The 25,252-nt window shown below is 45.9% G+C and overlaps 1 protein-coding gene across 7 annotated transcripts in view; it reads right to left on the bottom strand.

The window, feature by feature from the left end:
- Nucleotides 1-25,252, bottom strand: part of SYTL3 (synaptotagmin like 3) — a 93,424-nt gene that overhangs the window by 31,555 nt on the left and 36,617 nt on the right. For all 7 annotated transcript variants that reach the window (XM_072829432.1, XM_072829417.1, XM_072829429.1 and 4 more), the window contains 3 exons: nt 5,863-5,914; nt 4,476-4,545; nt 2,443-2,521 (listed from right to left, as the gene is read on the bottom strand). In XM_072829432.1, the coding sequence (XP_072685533.1) occupies nt 2,443-2,521; nt 4,476-4,545; nt 5,863-5,914 (201 nt within the window). The remainder of the gene's footprint in view (nt 1-2,442; nt 2,522-4,475; nt 4,546-5,862; nt 5,915-25,252) is intronic.

The following is a 25,252-nucleotide window of genomic DNA, read 5'->3' as shown; positions in this document are numbered from 1 at the left end:
AGCCCTGGGGCATCTTCTTTCCCACCAGGATGTGTGCAACCTCTCCTCTCTGAGAGCACTGCTGTCCACACTGTCCTCAAGTCTAGCATCTGGGAACCGTGGGGCATCTTTCTGTGCCCAGAAGCTAGCAGGGTCCCAGCACACACCAGGCCCTCAATGTTGACAGTGGACCTGAACTCGAATGGCCAAATTCCAGCCCAGCTATGAAGGGTGTGAGAGCCCCCAGGAGGTGAAGACCTCCCACCTTGGGGGACGGGGTCATCCCCCTGCCCTCTGTTGGGCACTCACCCCAAAGCCTATGCCTTTATCTGGTCCATTTATGTTCACAGACAAGGCAGGTGGGGGTGCCTCCTAAGCAATTCTGCTTCTAACAAGTAGGCCTGGAATCAGGTGAAAAGGAAAGGTAACAGCCCGGAATGATCCTGAAGCGAAAATCAACATTCTTATTTCCTCTTCCCCTTCTAAGGCGGGGCTAGAGTGCTGGAATCTTCTAGAAATGCAGCCATGATAAAAAGGGCTGGAATTGTTCATTTATTCCAATCGGATTGGCTCCACCGGGCAACATCAGCTACCAGAGGTCGTAGCTCTGGGGCAGCTTCCCAAACTCTTTAGGGCAAGGTCCCCTCCAGCCGTCCCCCACAGATCCCAGGTGACACCAGAAAGAGGCTGTCTGCTGTACCACTTCTGTAAGAAACAGGCAGCAGAAGGGATCAAGAGGGACAGGTGCACAATAGCTCGGGACCTGAAGAAACAGGAATCAGCCCCAGCCCCGCTACGTGCCCAGAGGCAGAGGCGGGGTGCAGCGCATGCAGCCTGTGCCCTTCCCCGTGGAAGCGGCGGGAGCACCTGGAAGAGGTGGTGGGCAGACCACTCCCCCCACCCGGGGGCCCAGAAAGCTGTGTCTTTTCATCCCTGCCTCTGGGCTGAGGTCTCGGCATCCCATGAAACAGCAGAGCCTGAGCAAGCGGGAAGGGGATGCAGGTTAAGGGGTTCAATCCATACCCTATGGCAGAGACTGCTCTGCTCTTTTGAATCTTTTGAATCTCCCACCCCCGGGCACTAGCCCGGCTGTCCACCTGGGTCTGCTGATTTATACTGATGGCATCATCATACCACTCAAAGTATTAAACTGGCGAGTCTCAAACATGTGAGCCTGTGTCCAGGTGAGGCTCTGGGTACGTAAGCACACCCAAGCGTTCCCACGTGTGGGTCCCAGCATGTGCAAGAGGGCGAGCGTGACATGGGACAAGATGAAACCTGTGTCCTGCCTCGCTGGGTGTCTGGCAGAGGGATTACCAGGTCAGAGTTAATGCTGAGGCAGGATTCCGGAATACAGTGGTGGGAGGGAATTCACATAAGCCGCGTGGATTTGGGGAAGGCTGTGCTTCTAGAAAGAGACGCTGAGAAGTTTCGACAAGAAGAGTGGCAACAGGAACAGAGCCAGCTGCTCAGAGTTTGGGCAGCTGTTAACAGTTGGAAACCCGCGTCCCGGGCTGGTGCACACAGAGGGCAGGCGTCGTCTGAACGCCCGGCAGCCTAGCGGGGTGACTTGGACCCTCCCAGCTCTATTAGCAAGCAAGTGGCACGAAATTCGAGACAGACTGTCTGGTGGGATGGTCACCTTTTGCTTGTCTGAAAAGTGGTGCTTTGATTTCAGTTGTCATGACGCAGCTCGGAAGGGCTCGAGTGGAACACAGAGGACTAATTCAAATCCAATAATGAGACCGTCTCAAGGCCAAGCGACAACGCTGAGCCCATCCAAATGCACCAGCGTGGGTAGAAGCCAATCAGAAGCACCGAGAAATGGAGTGGATGCCTGATAACCCCCAATCCCTCCTAGTGCCCGGCCTGCTCCAGGCACCTTCGCAGGCCTGAGTGGGGGGGCTCTTCTCTGGGGTTTGCAGCTTAAGATAAACAGGAAAGAATATCCGAGCAGAAAGAACATTGAAAGAGGCAAGATTCTAAGCAGTGACGGGTTTGGGTTCGGGGCATCTGCAAATCACATGATTGCGGCTCATTGAAGAAGATAAATTGACCAAGGCCAAAAGAACGGACAAGTGGTTCCATGCGAATGACAGGCTCTGGGCCCTGCCTGGCCGGAAAGCCCCCGGACTTCATTCCCTGGAGCCATCCCACCCCACTGTTTTCCTCAGTCCTGGGGAGAGGCTGTGGGGGTGCCCGGATGGGCCGCCAGGTCCGTGCCAGCTCCTCCCCAGTAGCACTGAGCTCTGGCAGGTTCGGGCCACCGTTGGGCTAAACGGGGGGCTGAGGGTCTCCTCTTCCCCCAGGAAACCGGAGGTCTGCTCTGCGGGAGGAGGGGTGAAGGGCCGGGGCTGTGGTCCCCCCAGGAGCTGGAGACCGAGGTCCGGGGCCAGGCCCCGCCCGTGGGCTTGGCTGGCCCGGCTGGCGGTGGGAAGAACACATGGAAAGGCATCCACTTACTTTTCATGTGCGTGGTAACAGACAGAAACAAATTTTCCACGGACTTATTAAATCCTTTAAACTGACCAAGTTCCTGTAACTAAAACAGAGACAGAGGAGAGAGGATGAGAGTTATATTTGAAGATGCGTGTCTGCCCCAGCAGCCTTCAGGCTGCCAACCCCCAACCAGGGGCAGGTGTGAGGCGGAGTGCGGGGGCTCAGGGTGTGCACAGGTGTGTGTGCATGCATGTCTGCAGAGGAGAGGGCACTGTCCTCTCAAGAGGTAGGGACTGTCTTACTCAGCTGCTTTCCTCTGAGGTCTGACACCTGGGTTTAAGGAAGGGGCGTCAGCAGGGGGTATTGACATGACAACTATCACCTCGGGAATAATGAGCAACATTTCACTGGCTCACACTGTACTCAGCTAGACTCCTGCTCCTTTAACCTGCTCTTGCATGACCCCACCCCAACTCCACACAGAGAGGATCCACCACAGCAGAAGGCACATGACATGGTGGCCATGGGTGGTACCAGGCTCAGGGCACCAGCCTGGAGCCAAGGAGTTCGTTCCACCCCTCTAAGCAGGAGAAAGAAGAGAAACGAAGCTAAAATGACAGCAAGGGGGTCACTTTCCCCTTCAAGTCCCATTCCTCCATCCTTCCAACCATCCATTCATCCATCCATCCCTCCATTTACCTGTCCATCCATCCATCCTTCCTCCAACCACCTCTATCCATCCCTCCATCCATCTATTCATCCCTCCCTCCATCCCTCCCTCCCTCTTCCCACTCCTCCCACCTTCAATGCCTCCTTCCCTCCATCCCTCCACCCATCCATCCAGGAAATATGTCTTGAGCACATCCATGCTGGAACTTTGGAGGATTCAGAATCTCAAGGAGAAAGTGGAACATAATTTTGAAGATCATTCCAGGGTCTCAGTTTGAAACTGGAAAAAGAATAAATATACCCTCTCCCTCACTAGCATATGAATATGCTCTTCTATGTACAGATATAGTTACTCTCTTTAATTCACAGACTAACGATAATGAAAATAATCAAGACCATGTATTTTCATGGCACTTTATAGTTTCCAAGTACCAGCACAGACATTATTTCATTAATTTCTCACACCAGCCATGGGAAGCAAGCCAGAGGAGTATAATTATTTCTACCTCCCAAGTGGGAACCCAGATAACTCCCCTAAGATGACATCGCTAATTTCTGTGGACAGAAATGGTCCTGGTCTATTTTATGTTAGAATCTATAAATACTCAAAAGATATACACAAACACACTCCCCAGGCACTCCCACACCTATGAATCATACACCTGTGGATCAACCTGTATTTACTTCTCTTATATCCCCAGAGACCCCTGACACACTGCAGCTTATTCAGAACCCCACACTCAAGGGCAAAGGGCACAGATAGGGAAGACAGCCAACAAAATGACAAAAATAAAATGGTAGGAATGTGGGGTATGGCAAGGATGTGGGATGCAGGTGAAGATATGGGGTACAGGTAGGGATGCAGGCACAGATGAGGACATGGGATACAGGTGAAGATGTGGATACAGGTAAGGATATGGGATGCAGGTGGGGATGTGGGGCATAGGTGAGGATGTGGGGTGCAGGTGGGGAAGTGGGGTGCAGGTGAGGGTGTGGGGTATAAGTGGGGAAGTGGGGTACAGGTGGTGTGGGATACAGGTGGGGACATGGGGTACAGGTGGAGATGTGGGGTACAGGTGGTAATGTGGGGTAGGGTCAGGATGTGGGATACAAGTAGGGATGTTGGGGTGCAGGAGAGGAAGTGGGGTGCAGAGGTGAGTCATTGTTAATGCAGATGATCACATGACCCCCAAAGTATGCCAGAAGCACAGATACCAGGCAGGACCCAGCACTTCCGGCCTCCATTCTCTGCTCCCTCCATGGCCTGCTTCAGGCACAGGTGGATCCCTTTGCTCTGAAGGTCTCTGTCCAACCTTCAGACCCCCTTCTTCTTCCACTTCTCTCCCACTTCCCCTTCCCCAGGGAAGCACACAGAACAGACACATTACCCTGTGAGAGCTGCCACTGCACTGGCTCTCGCTCAGAGGAGGTGGGGTGGGAGGAACCACAGAAATTTTGCTGCCAAGGAAAAATACAGGAATAAGAAATGGGTTATGAATGATCCAACCATTAGGCTTGCAAACACACAGGACTCGCCATTATCCCATAGTTCAAGTTCTGTCTTTTTCTTTTTCTTTTTTTCTTTTTTTTTATGATAGTCACAGAGAGAGAGAGAGAGAGGCAGAGACACAGTCAGAGGCAGAAGCAGGCTCCACACAGGGAGCCCGATGTGGGATTTGATCCCGGGTCTCCAGGATCGCACCCTGGGCCAAATGCAGGCGCTAAACCGCTGTGCCACCCAGGGATCCCTGTCTTTTTGTTTTGTTTTGTTTTTTTACTTCTTCACATTTTAGAAGAGGATCCTGGCAGCCCTGCCTGGATCTGCTCCTCTGGGCAGGGCATTCCTGGTATCAGAATGTGGCAAATGAGCACTGAGCTGCCCCTGCTCCAGCCCTGGTGCTCCACCTGTGTTGTCTAAGGCAGCCTGGCTGCTCTGGAGCCGAGATTCCCTGCGTCGTCCCCTGTGGCAGTTGGTGATGGAGGAGAAGGAGGAGGAAAAGGAGGGGAAGGAGAAGGAGGAGGAGAAGGAGGAGGAGAAGGAGGAGGAGGAGGAGGAGGAGGAGGAGGAGGAGAAGGAGGAGGAGGAGGAGGAGGAAGAGGAGGAGAAGGAGGAGAAGAAGGAGGAGAGGAGGAGGAGGAGAAGGAGGAGGAGAAGGAGGAGGAGGAGAAGGAGGAGGAGGAGGAGGAGAAGTCCCAAGACTGCAAAGTCTCATTCTGGGCCAAGAAAAAAGAACTGGATGGGGAGCTTTCAGTAATACTTTAATATACTTGGTGCAATCAGGTGTGTGCATTGTTGCCAGCTTCCAGAGCGCTAGGTGTTTAGGATTTTGTATCAAGAAGTTAGCATCTTGCAGACCATTCCTCACTGCTGCCAATTTTATTCCATGGATGTCTGAGATGTCAGGCACCGGGCATGATGTTGGAGATATGAATGACTCTTAAAAGCAAATGATTGGTTTAGAATTTCACTTAAAATGCCATCAAAAATAATATCTCATTTTCTTAACCATATTTCAGGAGAATTTAAGAAATAAAACCTTTAGTGAGAAAATGCTCTGCTAGCTCCCAAGAAGGCTCTTCCTAAGAATCTGGAAATATTTCTGTTTCAATCTTTTCCAGGCACTTTATCATTAAAAAAAAAAGAAAGAAAGAAAAAAAAAAGTCACATTCCAAAGCAGCCACGTCTGAAAGTCAAGAGATCTAGAAGTTCTTTCAGGGTCTTTTGTTCTTCAGCCCTGGAGGGACCAGGACAGTCTGCCCTAGTACAGCACTCACCTCAGCTCCTGATAAGATTGCAAGAGCTTTGCTCCGGCTGTCCCATGTTTGCCTGGAAGAGATACCAGTAAAGGTCATTCATTAGTAAGAAGACAACCTTGGTGGTGCAAACACAGGAAGCAATCAATTAAAATTAGCAGCTTTTTCTAACGTCACTACTTCTTCTTCTTCTTCTTTTAAGATTTTATTTATTTATTTACTCATGAGAGACACAGAGCAGCTGAGGCACAGGCAGAGGGAGAAGCAGGATCCATGCAGGGAGCCCCATGTGGGACTCGACCCCAGGACTCCAGGATTGCGCCCACCTGAGTGGCTCAGCGATTCAGCGTCTAACATCACTTCTTGCAGTTAAAAAGTAAAAGACCATTTTGAGGTGATCGAAATGCTCTGAGGTTCGATTGTGATGGTGGTCGCACAACTCTGTAAATTTGCTAAAAATAATTAAATTATATACTTAAAGAATGGATGAAGTTTATGTTCTAAACTACATCCCACGAAAGCGGCTGTTAAAAACGCCTGCATACACACAGGCGGAGAGACCATAAATTCTGGGAATGACTCCTTTTATTAGAAGTTGACGTTGGGCTAGATTTTCTAAATCTGGAAAATTTGAAAAGTAGTCGAAGCTTCCAAGCTTCCATCTGTCCTTTGGAAACATTTAATAATTGAATGACTATATTCCTTTGAACAGTCCTTGTTATGGAGATTAAATTAATCTGTTAAAGAATGTAATCTACTTATTTCTAGTTATAGAGGCTAATAATTTCCTAAAGAAGACTATGTCTCATATAGTACTCTTTTTGTTTCAAGGAAAGGGGATTTTATGATGTACTAAGAGCCCCAAAATAGAACTCTACATGTCCATAGTCCTGTGAACACAATGTTTCCTGGCCCAGCGCTTAGGAAGAGGTTCTTCAGCCAAGCTGGGAAGCTGGAAGGCAGACTGCCTTGCCCAGGGGAGTTTCCCACCGGGCCCCACACTGCCCAACACAGAGCTGAGAACCACCAGACCTGCCATCCTAAGAGGTCCCTCTAGCTCCTGTATTGTGTGTTTGAAGGTTTTAATCCATTCCAAAGAAAAACTTACATATACATTCGTATCTCCATAAGTCATGAAGAAGAGCAGGGGAGGGCTTTGGAAGGGGGAAGGCAAGGGTCTTTGACATCAAGGCCAAATCTTAAAACCAGGAGGAGCTGACCCCCAGCTGATCCCTAAGTGGTGCAGGCCCCAGGGCGGGGGTTCTTAACTGGAACTGGCCTCGGGGAGTGCGTGAGCTCTGAACTCATAAGTCAAAGTCTGAGTCTACCTGTCTGTGTGCCTTGCGGTGGGGAGGGGGTTCATGATGGTGTTCACCAGATTCTCAAAGGAGCCTGTGAGCCCTCCCCCGTGAAGAAATGCTTCTCTAAGGCAGATCAGAGAGGTCGCCCCAAAGGCCGAGAGCTGCCCCAGTAGAATCAGCTGGTAGTGGATGAGAGCCCACATCCGCAGGAGCCACTGGGAAGAAAACATCCAGGCCAGAAGAAAAAGAGAACCACCCTAACTGCATCGCGGCCGGGTGGTTGTCATGAAAGCAGAGCAAAACAAGGCAAAGAAAAAGAAAAATTAGTGACACTGTTTATCCACCGTGTCCCGGGTGAAAACACAGAACACCCAAGGGATGGGGAGTTCCGAGCCCTGTTGTGGGTTGGCCGGCTCGCTCACTGTGGCGGCTGGCTCCCTTCCCACTGCCTGCCTTCTGCAGACCCTCATCATCTGTCCCTGGGTTGTGGTGCCAGTGTCCCCAAGGCACAGCCACCAGCCACAACCCCTCCCACCCCCATCAATGCTATGGATCTACTGCCTAAAGCCCTTCAGTGACTCCCCCTGTCACTGCCCAAAGTCCAAGCCCCACACAGTGTCCCTGGGCCTCCACACCCCCTGTGGGCCCAGCTCTCCTGCTGGCTTCCCTCCCTGCAGGCTCCAGCAGCACCTCTTCCCACAGCCCCTCCCCAGACATTGTCTACTTACTCCCACTTACCCCCCTTTCATCTCCTGGTGCCCATTGCCTGGGCATTTCTACCTGAGACCCCTGTCTCCGTCCTGGACTTAAGCCTAGTCCCCTACACCCCATTGCCAAATACCCCTCACCCCAGGGCCCAGGGCAGGCCTGGCCACAGACGGCTCTCTGCTGTCCCCTGCTGGCTGCATCGGGCCTGGCCGGCCACACTGGGCTCTGCGACCTCTCTCTGTAAAGACCAAGTAAGTATTCTAGGCTCTCTGCAGTCTCTGTCCTCTGCCCCTGGGACAGCAGGCGTACACAATATTAGGGTTGTTGGAGGGGACGAGGCCGGGGGGGATGGGGTAACTGGGGGATGGGCATGAAGAAGGGCACACGATGTGATGAGCACACGGTGTGATGTGCAACTGATGAATCACTGAAGTCTACCCCTGACGCTAATATAAGACACTACACGTTAATTACTTGAATTTAAATAAAATTTAAAAATAAATTTTTAAAAATACAGAGCGTCTGTGCCCCAGTTAAACTTGGTGGACATTGAAATTTGAATTTCATGGCTTTTTAATGGGTTACAAACATTATTCTTTTGGCCATTCAAAAATGTAAGACCCATTCTTAACTCACAGGACATACAAAGACAGGCAGAGGGACAGGTTTGGCCCTTAGGTCCCACCGCACACCCGTGGTGCCCGTCAGTGATGCAGAGGCCCAGGTGCACTGTGCACAACCACAGTCTGTTCACTGAAGTTTGGGAAGCGCTGCTCTGTGGCTGGGTCTGGTTCCCTGTTTATTTCCATGGTAATTTTCTCCTCTATTCCCTCAGTTGTTTCTTACCAGAGGCTTCCTTAAAAAGCACTATTTACTTTCTGTTAATATAAAAATGCACCTAACAGAGGCGCCTGGGTGGCTCAGCCCATTGGTGTCCAACTCTTGGTTTCGGCTCAGGTCATGATCTCAGGGTTGAGGGACTGAGTCCCACACTGGGCTCCACACTCAGCAAGGAGTCTGCTTGAGATTCTCTCTCTCCCTCTGTCCCTCCTCCCCCTGCTCTCTCTCTTGCACAGGATTTCTCTCTCTCAAAAAAAAAAAGTAATAAAATAACAACACACATAACTTCAGGGAGAAAATGCTGATAAAAGGGTGCCCTCTAAGGTGTCCTGAGAGGTGAGGTGCCTGGAAGCAGCGGCCCTGCTGTGCTGCTCAGGCTGCCTCATTAGGCCAGAGGCTTTGCAAAGGAGCAGCTGTGGGTCAGGGTGGGGAGCCTAGGCTTCCAGGGCACATTCTCGAAGGCACAGCTGCCATCCTCTAGCAGCTGATGTGTGCCCTGTGCTGTGTGCCACGCTCCACATGCATGTGCTTCTTGAGTGGTCACTGGGTGTCATTTCAATGTCATCAGTGAAAACTAAGCCTTAGGGACATTCTGCAACAGGCCCAAAGTCACCGTCTACAAATGACAAAACTGCCTTTTGCACCATAACTTGCCTACTGAGGGGGATACAAACAAGTTAGGGAAGAGCAGACCAGTGACTGGTACATGGGGTGGGGGTGGGGGTGCGGTTACCATTCTCTCCACTTTTCTCAAGTGTGAAGATTTTCATGATAAAAAGCAAAGAGGAGGGCAGCCCAGGTGGCTCAGCAGTTTTTTTTGTTTGTTTTGTTTTTGTTTTTAAAGAATTAGATTTTTTTATTTATTAGACATAGAGAGAGAGAGAGAGAGGCAGAGACACAGGCAGAGGGAGAAGCAGGCTCCATGCCGGGAGCCGAACGCGGGACTCGATCCCAGGACTCCAGGATTGTGCCCTGGGCCAAAGGTAGGCACCAAACCGCCGAGCCACCCAGGGATCCCGGCTCAGCAGTTTAGTGCCTCCTTCAGCCTGGGGCGCGATCCTGGAGACCAGGGATCGAGTCCCACGTCGGGCTCCCTGCAGGGAGCCTGCTTCTCCCTCTGCCTGTGTCTCTGCCTCTCTGTGTGTGTCTCTCATGAATAAATAACATCTTTAAAAAAAAGCGAGGGGGGAAACAACCACTTATAAACCAATGGCCAACTCCTTGGAAACTCTGAGATTTCTTTTTTTTTTTTTTTTTCTGAGATTTCTTAATTGAGAAATGCTTTCTATTTGTCACAGGTATCTCACCCTGCTTAAACCAAGAAATGAAGCCTGTGTCCCTGGGTTGGGGCATCCAGCCTGGGGTGTGAGGGCCCTCGGGGACAGAGGGGCCAGGCTGGGAGGGTGCCAGCAGTGCCTACCCGCTCCCCCTCAGGCTCCCACGTCTCTCCTAGCCCTGCCCCCTTCCCCCTCCAACCCCACTCCAGAGCACAGGAAGTGCTGTCCTTTGCTTACAGCTGTCTAGGTGAATACAACAGATAATGAATGAACATCCTCGACCAGCAGCCAAGGCTGCTATGGGTTGAGTTGTATCACTTGAAAAGACATGTTGAAGTCCTCACCTTTTTTTTTTTTTTTTAAGGTTTATTGATTTATTTTTGAGGTGGGAGAGGGGCAGAGGGAGAAGGAGAGAGAGAGAATCTCGATCAGACTCCCCGCTCAGTGGGGACCCAGACACAGGGCTCCATTCCACAACCCTGAGATCATGATCTGAGTTGGAATCAAGAGCTGGATGCTTAACAGACGGAGCCACCCAGGCTCCCCAAAGTCTTAATCTTTAGTACCTGTGACCATGACCTTATTTGGAGATAGTCTTTGCAGAGCAAGCTAAGGGGAGGTCATTAGGATAGGCCCTAATCCAATATGACTAATGCTCTTATAAAAAGGGAAAACATGGACACAGAGGTGGATGGGCACACAGGGAAGACAATGTGAAAACAGCCATGTGACAACAGAAGCAGAGACTGGAGTCATGTGTCTACCAGCCAGTGGTTGTCAAGGACAGGCAGGAGGCAGCTGGAGCTATGAGAGGCAGGGAGAGACCCTACCCTGGAGCTGGCCAAGGGAGTGGCCCCTTGACATCTGAGTTTTGGCCTTCCAGCCCCCAGAATAGTGAGACAACACATTTCTGCTGTTTGAAGCCACCAATGCTTGTTCTAATAGCCAGAGGAAAAGACCTATAGAGGTCCTTTGTGATTGAGTCCCTCCCTGCCTCTCCAGGGTCACCCTCCACTATTTAGAGTATGTATCACCTGTCCCATCCGTAGGTCATGGAGAAGATGCCTGGTGTCCACTAGACTGTTCTTCCATGCTCCTCGCTCACGTGCCTTCCCACCTCAGCTGGTGCTTTCCTCTCCGGGATCCTGAGCCTGTCCTCACCCGGCTGGCCCCTTCACGGTTGCCACGCACACTTCACTAACATTCCTCTGACTGTACTGTGATTATGAGCATCTGTGTTGGTCTCCCCGACTGGACGGTGAACACTTTGAGGATACAGGTCTCGTCTTACATATCTTGGTGTCGCCAGCACCAGCAGAGGGTTTGTTGTGTGGGGTGGTGGTTACAAATACAACAGCAGCAACCAGAACTATCTTAACAATAAGCGTCAGCTCCTCATTTGAGCCATATGACCAAACACGTATGAAAAGAAGGTCACCGGGGCGCTTGGTGGGTGGTTCAGTTGATTAAGCATCCGACTCTTGATTGATTTCAGCTCAGGTCATGATCTCAGAGCTGTGAGACAAAGTCCCAGGTTGGTTCTGAGCTCAGCATGGAGTCTGCTTGAGATGTTCTCTCTCTCTCTCTCTCTCTCTCTCCATCTGCCCCTCCCCCCAACTTGAGTTTGCATGTGCTCTCTCTCCAATAAATAAATAAATCTTTTTTTAAAAAAGAGGCAGCCATCATTTTTTTTTTCACAACTTGGCTTACATGTGCCTCACCCATTCACTCACATTCACTGAGTAGAAAACACAGGAGCACTTTACAGAGGTAAGGAAGACACAAGCTCTGCTCACACACAGGAGCTCACAGTGCTGTAGGGATCCATACCAACCACAGAGCACCTGTGGTTTCTAGATCTAATGCCAGTCCTGCAGCTGGCACAAGCATGTCTGTGACAAGTCATTATCTACCTATGCACTACTTCTTGATCTAAAAAAAAAAAAAAATAGAGATAAGGCACCTTATATCAATTGCTCATGAAAACTCTTATAGAATGGATGCCCATCTCAGCTGGACTTCATTGTCATGCTGGTCAAGCACACTAACTGCCAAGCTGCTGGTGCCCTGGACCACTGGCCCTGCAGCAGCTGCCATGCCCTGCTACCCTAATATTTGGCACTTAGGTGACATGGTTCATGGGGAAGAAGGCACAGAATAGACTTTGTGGAACGATCCAGGGAAACTCAGCCAACCCAGCAAATCATGTCCAGTGGCCAAGTGGCCTCATGTTCTGAACTGTGGGATCTGTGTGGGTTCTTCTTCTTCCAAGACATTACCATGAACTTGCCCTGCTACACCGAAGGACCCCCACAGCAACCCTTTGTTAGAAAAGTCATACATGACCATACAGTCGTGTGGGATCCAGCTGTGGAGCTAACAGACCATCACACAGAAGGGTGGCCTGGCCCATAACCACCTCTTTGCTGCTGCCTATGCAGGGGCAATAGCATCCTAGGTAGGAAACCACACCCTGGAATTCCAGGTGTGACCCAAAGCAAAAGACAGGTGGGGCTACTCTACATGGAGCCTCCCTGGAAACAATGCAAATGTGCCCCTCCCTCAAAATACTTTTGTCTGACCCCTAGGAGTTGGTTGCAACCTATGGATTTTGTTAAAACAACTTATTTTGCTGATTCTTCCAGAAAAATCATCACATTAAGCACACAAATCTCAGATGTCTATGATGTGAACTGTACTCCCACTTAGATGTGGCTCCTTAACACAATGTGATTATGTACAACTGTATATGGCAGTTCTGATAGTTGGTCCACACTAGAGCTTGAGTATTTTAAATTCTAGGAGAGGCAAATAAAAGCAGGGTTTCAGAGTGGTGTTAGACAATTACAGTGTGTTTTAGGACATTTTCCTTAATAGGAAACAAAAAGTCCCTAAAACAACAAAGTTTCAAACTAATTTTTGGCTCACATGTGCAAAATGGAAAATGTCTTAAAAAATTTTGACCTAGAAATCCCTCAATATATGAAGAATCATGATATCCCATCATAGATGGTTTTGGAGCTGGACTCCAGAGCCATTTTTAAATATATTTTAGTCCTTAGAGAAGCTTTGAGCTGAAACAGCACTGGAGCCAAGCCACTACCCCAGGATGAAAGAAGACAAAGTGCACAACCATGAATCAGCAACTAATGCCTTCCAGGAGAACAAAAATTAATAATAGTAGATTTATAATCCTGCTGGCAGAAAACATCTCTCATCCGGTGTCCTTTTGCTATTAGACATTACTCTTCTGCTTAGTCACAAGAGAGAAAAAATAATTTTTTCTCTTAATTAAGCTTCCTATATTCTATCAACAGAAATTCTGGATGGCTTCCATGTTAATAACAATCACCAGGAGCTGAGCAGTAACTCTTCCACGAAGACAAGCTTAAGGCTGCTAGTTATAGCAACTGGCGCAGGTTTGTTGAGGACCTGGGGACAACAGATTGCTTTCTGGTGTTCTTTGATTTTCTCCGAAAATTGAATGTAGATTTTAGGAGTCCTCTAAGCTAAAGAATTTAGATCTTAATCCCTTATCAGATATGTGATTTGCAATTATTTCCTTCCATTCCATGGGTCACCTTTATACTCTATTGACAGCATCCTTTGATATACAAGCTTTTCATTTTGCTGTAGCCTCATTTGTCCATTTACTTTCTGTTGCCTGTGGCTTTGGCATCACATCTTGAAATCACCGCCAAAGCCAATGTCTTCCTTCCCTCTGAGTTTTTCTTCTAAGAGCTTTATAGTTTTAGGTCTGTTGTCCATCTTGAGTTAATTTTTGTAGGGTGTTAGGTAGGGGTCCAACTTCATTCTTTCACATGTGAATCTCCAGTTTTCCCAGCACCATTTACTAACAAGGCTGATCTTTCCATCTTGAATGATACGTTTAGAGTCATTTGGTTACATATTCAAGAGTTTCTTAGGGGTGCTCTAGATATTTCCATTGGTCTCTTTGCCTGCCCTTATGCCAGGGCCACACTATTTGGATTACTATACCTTCATAGTAAGTTTTGAAATTGGGAAGTGTGGTTGGTATGGATCCCTACAGCACACTTTTTCTTTTTCAAGAAACAGACCAAATAACCCAATTTTATACAAGGGCATGGGACTTCGTTCAATAGACAATATAGAAGTGGCCAATCAGCACATGAAAAGATGTTCGACAACACTAATCATTAGGGAAATGCAAATCAAAACACTAATGATACAACCATATGGAAAACAGTGTGGAGGGACATTTAGGTGCTCAGTGGTTGAGCGTCTGCCTTCTGCTCAGAGTGTGATCCCAGGATGCTGGATCGAGTCCCCACATCAGGCTCCCTGCGGGGAACCCGCTTCTCCCTCTGTCTATGTATCTGCCTCTTTCTGTGTGTGTCTCATGAATAAATAAATAAATCTGAAAAAAAAAAACAGTGTGGAGATTCCTTCAAAAAAATTAAGAATGGAACTATTATATGATCTAGCAATCCCACACAGGGCATATATCTGAAGGTGCAATCACTATCTCAAAGAGATAGTTGTACTCCCATGTTCATTACAACTCTGTTCACACTAGCCAAGATATGGAAACAAATTAAGTGTCCTTTAACTGATGAATGGTTAAAAAAAATGTGGTATATATTAAAATGGAATACTGGGGCACCTGGGTGGCACAGTCGGTCGAGTGTCTAACTCTTGGTTTCATCTCAGGTCATGATCTCAGGGTCGTGAGATCGAGCCTTGTGTGGGGCTCCACGCTTGGTGTGGAGTCTGCTTGGGCTTCTCTCCCTCTCTCTCTCCCTCTGCCCCTCCCCCATTGCACTCTCTCTTCTCTAAAATGAATAAGTTCTGGGAATCTAATATATAGTCACCATGGTGATCACAGTTAACAATACTGTAAGTTGCTATGAGAGCAGAGTGTTCTCACCATAATGATGGCAAAATTATAATTGTGTGATGTGAAGGATGTGTTAACAAACCTTATGTGGTAAATTTTTTGAAATATCTATTTGTATCAAATCATCAAAACAAAATTCATACAGAGAATAAAATAAGTGTCAGGTTAGTAGATACCTAATAAATACTGAGGGAATGAGTTACAAAAACACAAACACATCAGGATGCCTGGGTGGCTCAGCAGTTGAGCATCTGCCTTTGGCTCAGGGTGTGATCCTGGAGTCCCAGGACCAAGTCCCACATCAGGCTCCCTTCATGGAGCCTGCTTCTCCCTCTGCCTGTGTCTCTGCCTCTCTCTGTGTGTCTCTCATGAATAAATAAATAAAATATTTTTTAAAACCCACAAACACAATGAAATACTACTTCATACCCATTGTAATGGCTATTTAAAAAAAAAAACAGAAAATAACAAGTATCCACATGGATACAGAGAAACTGGAACCCTATGCATTGCTAGTGGGAACATAAAATGGGCAGCCACTGTAGGGAATAGTATGGTGGTCACTCAAAAAATTAAATGTAGAATTGCCATTTGATCCAGCAATGCCACTTCTGGGTATAAACACAAAAGAACTGAAAGCAAGAAGTTGAACAGGCATTTGCACACCCATGTTCATAGCAACACTGTTCACGATAGCCAAAATGTGGGAGCTACCCCAGTACGCTTCAGATGAATGGATAAACAAAATGCAGTATATACACACAATGGAATTTCATTTAGTCTTAAAAGGAAGAAAATTCTGGCACATGCTACAACACAGATTGACCTTGAAGACATCATAAGTGAAATAAGAAAGACACAAAGGACAAATATACTATGCTTCTACTTACATGAGGACCTGCTGTAGTCAAACTCATAGAGTCAGAGAGCAGAATGTGGTCACCAGGGGCTGGCTAGGAGGAAGCCCAGACAGTATGTGTTTAATGGGAAAGAGAGTGTTGGTTTTGCAAGATGACAAAGTCCTGGAGATGGATGGTGGTGATGGTTGCACAATGTTGTGAATGTGCTTGATGCCACTGAACTCTACACTTAAAAACAGTTAAAATGGGAAATTTTATGTTATGTCTATTCTACTGCAATAAAACAATAAGCATGGAGTTCTTAAACACAAAATGATTTCTCATTTAAGTATGTATGTGTCTGGTCTTCCAAAAAAACATATTCACATAAGGAGATAACCTAATGTCCAATGGTCAAGATATTCTCTAGAAACTACCCTAATCAATAATCTGATCTCAACCTATGAACACATGAATTCTTAACTAGAGATGATTTCATCTTGGTTGCCCATTCTGTTCATAAACAGGGAAATAATGATGGTCACTAAAATGTGGTTCCATTACCAGCCTATCACATAGAGCTGAGGGCAGCACACTTTCTGCACAGAGTCAGGTTTAAAAAAGTGTAGGCTTTGCCAGCATACAATCTCTGCTGCAACCACTCAACCACATTGTATTGCAAAGCCAGCCACAAATAGAAAGGATCGAGCATGGTTGTGTTCCAATAAAACTTTACATAAACAGCCAATGGGCCACATGTGGCTTGTGTGTGTTAGCTTGCTAACCCCCAACAGAGCAAGTAGTAGTAAGTAAAATAAAATACTGACTAGCCCAATAACTAGCCCATGTAATCATGCTTTCCCTCCATGTTAGAAGCAACGGATCAAAATCCAACAGCAGATAGGGAGGTAGTCATGACAAGTCAAGACCAAAAATGTAAACTGCTGAGGGTGGCCTCATCATCAAGAGGTGGGGGACAGTGGTGGAGGCAGAGACACAGAAATGGTCCTGGTAGGGAATGCTGGTGCTCAGAAAGCAGCAAGGATATTCTAAAGGCTTGGGGAGGTATTTGAGATATTTGAATACAGGGGGCAAAAATCTGGGTTGAGTTGATGTATTCAAAGCACCTTGGACAATCTAAGCAATTCAAGTTTTGAGTTGCTACTATGAACAAAGCCAAAGACATCATGAAATCAAAGATGGCTAAACTCAAGAACTTGCTTTCAGAAGATTCTTACCTAGAAACACTGGATGAGAACGAATGGTTTGAAGGTCAAGGGCTTACTTCACACGGTAATCATAAAATCTGACTTGACAGTCTCTGTTCTAACTGATTTAAATGGACCACTCTGCAAATCTGTCAGGAATATGAGCAGCAATCCAATCAGTTGAGAAAAATCACTTCTAGGGCCCACACTCCTTCCTGTGAGTATGTGTTCATTTTGTCTTTCCCCTGAAGGAGAGTAGTGAGAAGGAAATATTCAGGAGATAAGATGCCAGTTTCTTTAAAATAAGACAAAGGTATATTCAAAATTATGTATACAGGAAATAAACATGATTTCATAAAGACACCCTCTCATGAATGTAAGTACACAACTAGGCACTTGATCTGTAACCTCCAGAAAGCTTTACTTAATCATCTTGGCAAAATCCACCTGTTGAATTGCATGGGTGGGAGGTCTTTACTGAGCCAGCAAGCAGAGAGGCAATGAAGGCAGGGCCTTATGGTATGGTCACCCCTATTTACTCATACCTACTTCTTTTAATTCGTGAGCCCGAGTGCTCCAGCCCCCACACAGCCAGTCCTGCTAGCTGTTCTCATAGTCCTACAATCAGATGGGCCATATCCAAGCTGCCCACTAGAAGTATAATACTCTAAAAAGTTACATGAAGAATTAAATCACATTTACTACTGGGAGGGGGTGATAAAACTTCTTCTTCTTCATGGTTATGAGACACAATATGTCCCTGGTTAGCTAGATAATGGATCATTGAGACCATTATGAGAGGCTATATCAAGGTACGGCCTTCCCAAACTATTTTATTTCCCAAATACTAACAATGAAGTGTAAGTCACAACAAATTGTTTATATATAATATTTAACCATTCTGAAACTTGAAAAATATAGTAACTCGAAAAAATATAGAAACTTGAAAAAAAAATAGTATTGTCATCTTTCTGCCCTTAAACTCAAAGATCAAGTAATAAAATGTCACGGTTGTTAAAAAACAAAACCAAAGAAACCCAAAGAAAGTAAAACACACATTCACAGCAAGGAGCCAGAAGAGGGCGCTGTCTTTATAAGTTTAGCAGATGCCCCCCAAAATAAGATCAGTTTTCAGTTTCGGTTCTGTTATTAGTGATCTAGAAAAGTGTCATCATAATTGTTTACTATATTTGCTACTTTACCAGTGGCTCTCAAACTTAACATGCATAAAAACTTATTTGGGGACTTGTTAAATACACATTCTTGAGTCACACCTGGTCCCATGGGATCAGGAACTTTGAATTTGAAACAGCTTGCTGCTGATCCTGAAGCAGGGTTCCCAGAAGCCACAGTAAAAACCCTCAGTGCAGAGATGGCCAACTGCCCGAGGGTGGAGAGGCAGGAGGTGATGATACCAGATGGCTGGGTAGCTAGCTGCCTACGCAACACTCAGACCCTACAAAGGTCTCTATGTTCTGATCATTCTGATGCACCCCAGATGAACTGCAAATACGGTATACAAGGAATTATTTTAAGACAATGAAACCAAATATCAAATTCTAAAATCTTAGAGGAGGGAAAAAGCCAGTCTATAATCAGAAAAAAAAAATTAAGAAAAGCATCTATATTTTTAAAATATTTTTAAATATTTAAAATATTTTTTGTACCATCTAGCTGCAAAATGAAAATTTGGAGTTCATCTTTTCTTGCTTTTAAATCTTTTTAAGGATTGGAAAAGTAACACAACAAACTGCTACAATTAATATCAGTTATTCTTTGTTGGATTATTACTTATCCTTTGTCTACTTTCAAGGAAATTTGGGGAGCATTTACCTTAAAAGGCACATATCCAATAGAACCCTTAAAATAGGCATATAAAAAGGAAGCGGGGTGACAGAGGGCATAATGATTCCTAGAATTCCTTTGATGGGACATGAAATTTGGCTCTAAGTTTCTGGATGCTAAAGAGGAACAGAGCTCTCTGTAGCCATAGGTATCTTCTCCCAGCTAAGTTCTAGTATTGGGTACTATTACAGAGAACATCGCCTGGGGTCTGCAAGTAGCTCCATCCTTACTTCATTCATTCACTCACTCACTTATTTGCTCATAGCTCCAACCCTCAAATGATTATAGCAGAAAAGTTAGAGTTGACTGAATACATCTAAGAAAAAACTTATGTCAAAAAACCTAACGATTAGGTGCAGCTAACAGGATAGAGAGCTAAGAGCCTTAACATATAAAGAATGCCAGAAGTTCAAACAAGTAGGAAATATTCAACTCCACTAGTAATTAGATTAATCCAAATGAAAACAACAGTTAATTGTTTCAGACTACCCTAATGTTGTTTTTTTTTTTTTTTAAATCAAACTGATAAGGTTTGGATTGTTTTAAGAATAATCCCTACAGGTAAGGAGGGTACACCCTTCTCAGAGGCTATGTTCCTAACCTCTCATTTTATCCTTCTTTTTCTAGAAATGTTCAGAGATGTACCAAAGATTTACCTACAAAGATGTCCATTGCACTTTTATTTATTATTTTGATATTATAAACTCCCAAAAACATAATTCAAAACTGGAAGATTCCTCACTGTACAACAATAGTGATTTGGTTCAATAAATGAAGTCATGGGGATCCCTGGGTGGCTCAGCGGTTTAGCACCTGCCTTCGGCCCAGGGCATGGTCCTGGAGTCCCAGGATCCAGTCCTGCATGCGGCTCCTTGCGTGGAGCCTGCTTCTCCCTCTGCCTGTGTCTCTGCCTTTCTCTCTGTCTCTCATGAATGAATGAATGAATGAATGAATGAATGAATGAATGAATAAAGTCATATTCCAACATTGGGGTAAGATGTAGTCATCTGAAATTATATTGTTGATGATGGATAGGATATGGAATAATGTTCTTCATAAATTATGTAAAGAAATAGTATAAAACTATATATACAATTGGGTCCCAATTATATAAATCTATTAGCTTGGTTCATATAAAATTGCCTTTATTCAATCATTTTTACCTAAAAACATCAATTTTTAATAGTTTAATCTCAATACTTTTAAAAATGTGTGTGCATGTGTATATATGTGTATATTTGTATATATATTCACACACACGCATAAACCCTCACAGACATAGATATTCATAGATGTTCACCAAAGAACGGAAATGATGTACACCAAAATGTTAACAAACGTTTTCAGGGTGAAGTCATTGTATTTTTAACATTATTTGTTATGCTTTTCTTTACTTCTCAAATTTTTTAAATGAATATATGTTACTTTTACATTCAGAGTCAATGTAATTTGGAATCCTGTTTCAAGGGATAGGAGTTTGTGGTGGCCAGAGCGTGGCAGGACAGCTCATGTACCCTGCCAGGGTGGTGTAAATGAGCACACACTTCCCGGAAGGCAATTTGGCAGAACATAGTTAAGCCTTTCAAGTGTTCACACATTTGACCAGTCATTCTTTTTCTTAGAATCTACCCAAATGAAATAAACAGAGATACCAAGATACCTGTACAGGATGTTCATCACAGAGTTATCTGTGATACAAAATTTTGAATACAATGATAAACTGACAAGATAGTGCATCCATCTGATATATTTTAAATATGCATTGGGACAGCTCTTAGTAGCATAAGAAAATGTTTGTGCTATATTGAATGTTAAAAGGAAGATTAAAATCTACATATGGCCTGATCATAAATCTGTTTAAAAGATTTGTAAGTCTAAGGGTGCTTGGTTGGCTCAGTCGGTGGAGCATGCAACCCTTGATCTTAGGGTTATGACTTTGAGCCCCATGTTTTGGGAGTAGAGATTATTTAAAAAGAAAATCTTCATTTAAAAAATTTAAGTCTGGGGGAACCCCGAGTGGCTCAGCGGTTTAGCACCTGCCTTCAGCCCGGGGCGTGATCCTGGAGACCCAGGATCGAGTCCCACATCAGGCTCCCTGCATGGAGCCTGCTTCTCCCTCTGCCTGTGTCTCTGCCTCTCTCTTCTCTCTCTCTCTCTCTCTCATGAATAAATAAATAATTAAAAAAAATTTAAGTCTGTATGTGCACACACACATGCACAACATCACCTAGAAAGAAGTCTGGAAGACAGAGAGAGAGAGTGTGTGTGTGTAATTAACAGTAGTTTGTTGAGTAGTGGATTTTTATTGACTTCTGTATACCGTTCTGAATTTCTGAAATATTCTGAAGTACATTACGTCTATAATTGGATAATGAACAATTTATTTTAAAAGGGAAAAGAAAGCTCCCTCTTTACAAAGTGGAGGCTGGAATGCGGACAGGGCAGGTGGAGTCTTGGGGACCAGGTAGGAGCTACTGCGTTAGAAGTGGAGATGAAGAGTGGGGCAAAGATTCAAGAGACTGGGGAGGCAGAAATGTCAGGATCTGCTGACTGGTTGGGGGAGGGAATCGGGTATGAGTCTTAGGTGTGTGGATTAGGATACGGCATACAGGCTAGGGTGGCCAGCTTCCTGGTGGGCTGCAGGGCCCCTGGTCTCCTGATGTATCCTATGCCATCCCTCCCACCCTGAACAAGACCTATGTCACCACAGGACACAGCAGAAATGACAGCATGTGCTTTCTGAAGCAAGGCCATAAAAGAGATTGACAGAGACAGAAAGTAGAAAGTAGAATAGAGGGGCACCTGGGTGGCTCAGTCTGTTAAGTGTCGATGTTTGGCTCAGGTCATGATCTGGGGTCCTGGGATCAAGTCCCGTGGAGGGCTCCCTCTCAGTGGGGAGTTTGCTTCTCTCCCTCCCTCTGCCCATCCATCTGCTTGTGCTCTCTCTCTCAAGTAAAGTATTTTAATCCAAAAAAAAACAGAAGTTCCTAGGAGTTCTGCAGAGGTGAGGAAAGGGGAGATATGGGAGGAGGAAGAAGTCCCGAGGATGAATGGTGCTGATGGTTATACAACAAAGTAAATGCAGCAGATGCCATTGAACTGTATGGTTAAAAATGGTTAAGATGGTAAATTTTATGTTGTATATATTTGACCATAATTAAAAATAATTCAATATAAAAAGGTCGGGCTCTGTCTTTGTCTCTCTGGCCCTCCTGCCCTGGGGGAAGCCGGCCACCACCGTGAACACACCCAAGCAGCCCTGCCCAGAGGCCCCAGGGGTGGAGGACCCCAGGCCTCCTGCCATCAGCAGCACCAGCACACCTGGTATGTGCATGAACCCTGGAGAAAGCATATCCTCCAGCTCCAGTTTCTGTCTTCAGCTGAAGGCCATATAAAGACCCTATAGAATAATACTGATTATTTTAACCCACCACATTTTGGGCAAATTTGTGGTCCAGCAATGGAAAGAGGCACAGATTTGGGCCGCCTTGCACCCTTTTGTGTCTCGAACGACCATCTCGTTTTCCAACTTCCAATCAGGATATTGAAGGTGGAAAGAGCGGCGTTCACACTGTTAGAGCAAACACTAGGTAATACGCAGAATCTCGGTCTCAAACACATGGGAGAGCAGGGGTTGCAGTGGGCTCCCCACCAGAGGTGCCAGAGAGCGGGAGGGCGGCAGTGACCCAGTGCATCGCCCCGTGACCCAGGGTCAGCTTCCTGCGTTTAAACCACCGCTGGGGGCCCACAGGCTTCCTTTTTTGCCTTCTTTCCTCCAGTAACACCTGCTTCACCGATTCCCTAAATTAGATCCTCCCTGCTCAAATCCCCACGTGGTTTCTATTTTCCTAACTGGCCCTCGGCAGATACAGCGCATGGACTCGAGTCAACTCAGTTCTGTGCCACCTTGTCTGTAGAGCACAGATGTCAGTAAGGTGCAGAGCCACCTGTCCGCATGAGCCATCATCTCACCCTCGTGGCCTTTCCCTACTTGTCGCCTCCCAACCTCCACCCACCTGTGCTCATGAGACTGCTTGAGTACTGGGCCCAGCACAGCACTTTTCTTGGTCTCCCCATGCCTTCTGAGCCCACCTCGCCTACAATCAGACAGTAAGAAAATGAGACACCTCAGCATTTGAGGAAGCAATTGTAGAAGGGTCAAGAATTTGGTGTTTTCTTTTGTGCTGGTTGTTTCTTTTATACCTTGGGAGAAACAATAAAAGGATAATTTATTCTCAGGTTGACTTTCATTGTCTGCTTTTTTTTTTTTTTCTTGATATTTTCATTCTGGTGGAAAGTCACTGGACAAAATAAGAAAAACCTGGGAGTTCAGGTTCATTCCTAGCCTATTCCTCTTATGTCAGGTGGCCACCATGCCAGCCTACTGCTTCCACTCACTTCTACTCACCAGAAGAGCAACCAGGGGCACCTGGGTGGCTCAGTGGTTGAGCATCTGCCTTTGGCTCAGGTGGTGATCCCAGGGCCCTGGGACTGAGCAGGGATCCTGCTTCTCCCTCTGCCTCTCTCTCTGTGTGTGTCTCATGAGTAAATAAATAAAAATCTTATTAAAAAAAAAAAGGAAGAGTGCCAGAAAGATGATGAGAAGGTAAGGAGCATGCAGATACATGCACGCACACGTGTGCACATGCATGCACACACAGCCATGTTCTGGCCTGCAAATTAATTTCCCTAATCAAAACAGTGATACTAAAACTTTCAACAGTGTATTAAAAAGTTTCCAGGACAGGTCCCTGGGAGTGGAGTTGTTATTGAGGAATTCTAGAAATTTCACTCCCTACAGTCTTACCTGAACCAGGTGAAAAAGGAGACACTACCACCTGAAGAAAACCTCAGCCCCCGACAAAAAAAGTTTTAAGTACAATCTATTCCCCAACATGGGGCTCGAACTCACAACCCCATGATCTAGAGCCACATGTCTACAGACTGAGCCAGTCAGGCACCCCAACAAAAAAGTATTTTAAAAACCCAAAGCAAAGCAATAAAACTTAGACCTCATGCTGCCATGCTTGCCTAGATTATGCCCTAAATGGGGACGACAGCCCCAGGGAGGGAAAAAAGGTGATTAGTGGAGGAAACAAATCCTAGCGTGCTCCAAAAGGCCTCAGTACATGAACAGAAAAATACCTGGGATAGTCAACTTTCATGGACAGGTAGCATTTAGGAAAAAGTGTTAACAAGGCTGGGACAGGAGAGAGGGCAGTAAGGAAAAGCATTGAGAAGCACTGTCCTAGGTGAGACCATACACACTTGCTCACTCTTTTGCTTGAGCATGCCCATTAGCACCCTACTTTCTTCCAGATTTGTAATAAGCTCTGCAGAGACATCATCCTTTCTTGAGTAAGAAGAATCAGGACTATAATCCAGAGAGAATTTAATGCCGACTGAATATCAACCTTAGTTAACAGTGCCTTTTATAAGAGCTGAACGTCAACGCTCAGACAAATGGCTTCCTTTCCTTGCCAACACATTTTGGGTTGTGGCTAAATAGCTTCTTCCTTTATCTCAAATGATCACTTTTTCCAGAAAAAAAAAAAAAAGAGGGTTTCAAGTCACCCTGTTCCCTCTAGGTCAGTCTTGGCCCCTTGTGTGCGGTCCCTGGTGTCCCACATCGCAGAGGATGTGTGTTACCACTGTGAACGAATGTGATTCACAGAGCATGTGGACTCCACTTTATCTTGAGGACACATGTGTGCACCTTTGTCAGATACATTACTCTCTTGTCTGTGCAGCTCACATCCTGATGTGGCACTGCTGCTACCAAAGCACAACTAGTTTCCCTCATGGTTTCCAGTCCTAGCTACCAATTACACAGTTACATCAGCTTTGCAAACACTTTATAAGATAATCGAGGTGCCCAGACCATGTGCGTGCTTGCACTTGTTGAATCATGACAGGCCCTCACTTCCTAATCATCAATATCTGCTAAATCCTAGTACCATTCACTGCCTGTAACCTTCAGTTATTCAATCATTTTAATCAAATATCATGAGCAAGGTTTCGTGCTTCGTGCCATAAGGGGCTAACACAATTTAAAAAGCACAGTTTCTGCTAATGGAAAGAAAGAGAAGTATCCAAATAATATAACATATGGCACTTTGCACAATTATGGAAAAGATGAACAAACCAGAGCTGCTGGTGTTTCAGAGGAGGAAAACCCCACTCCCACAATCAGGAAGTTGGGAGACTCCATGGAGAGGTTAGAACTGGGGTATAGAGGGGAATACCACCAACAAAGATGCTGAGCAGTGTGGGCCAGGGGGCAGGTGCAGGAAAACAACCAAACAGAGCAGAAGGTCGAAGGGAAAGGCCTGTCTACCATGACCTGTAAAGTTTTTGTTGGTCTGTTTAAACAAACTCCATGCCCAGTGTGGAGCCCAATGTGGGGCTTGAACCCATGACCCTGAGATTAAGAACTGAACTGAGACCAAGAGTCCAACACTTAACTGACCAAGCCACCCAGCTGCCCCAACCTGTAAAGTTTTTTTATATACAA

This window comes from Canis lupus, chromosome 1 (assembly GCF_048164855.1).
Source record: "Canis lupus baileyi chromosome 1, mCanLup2.hap1, whole genome shotgun sequence".
Lineage (NCBI taxonomy): Eukaryota > Metazoa > Chordata > Mammalia > Carnivora > Canidae > Canis > Canis lupus.
This window is presented reverse-complemented; position numbering and strand designations above follow the sequence as displayed.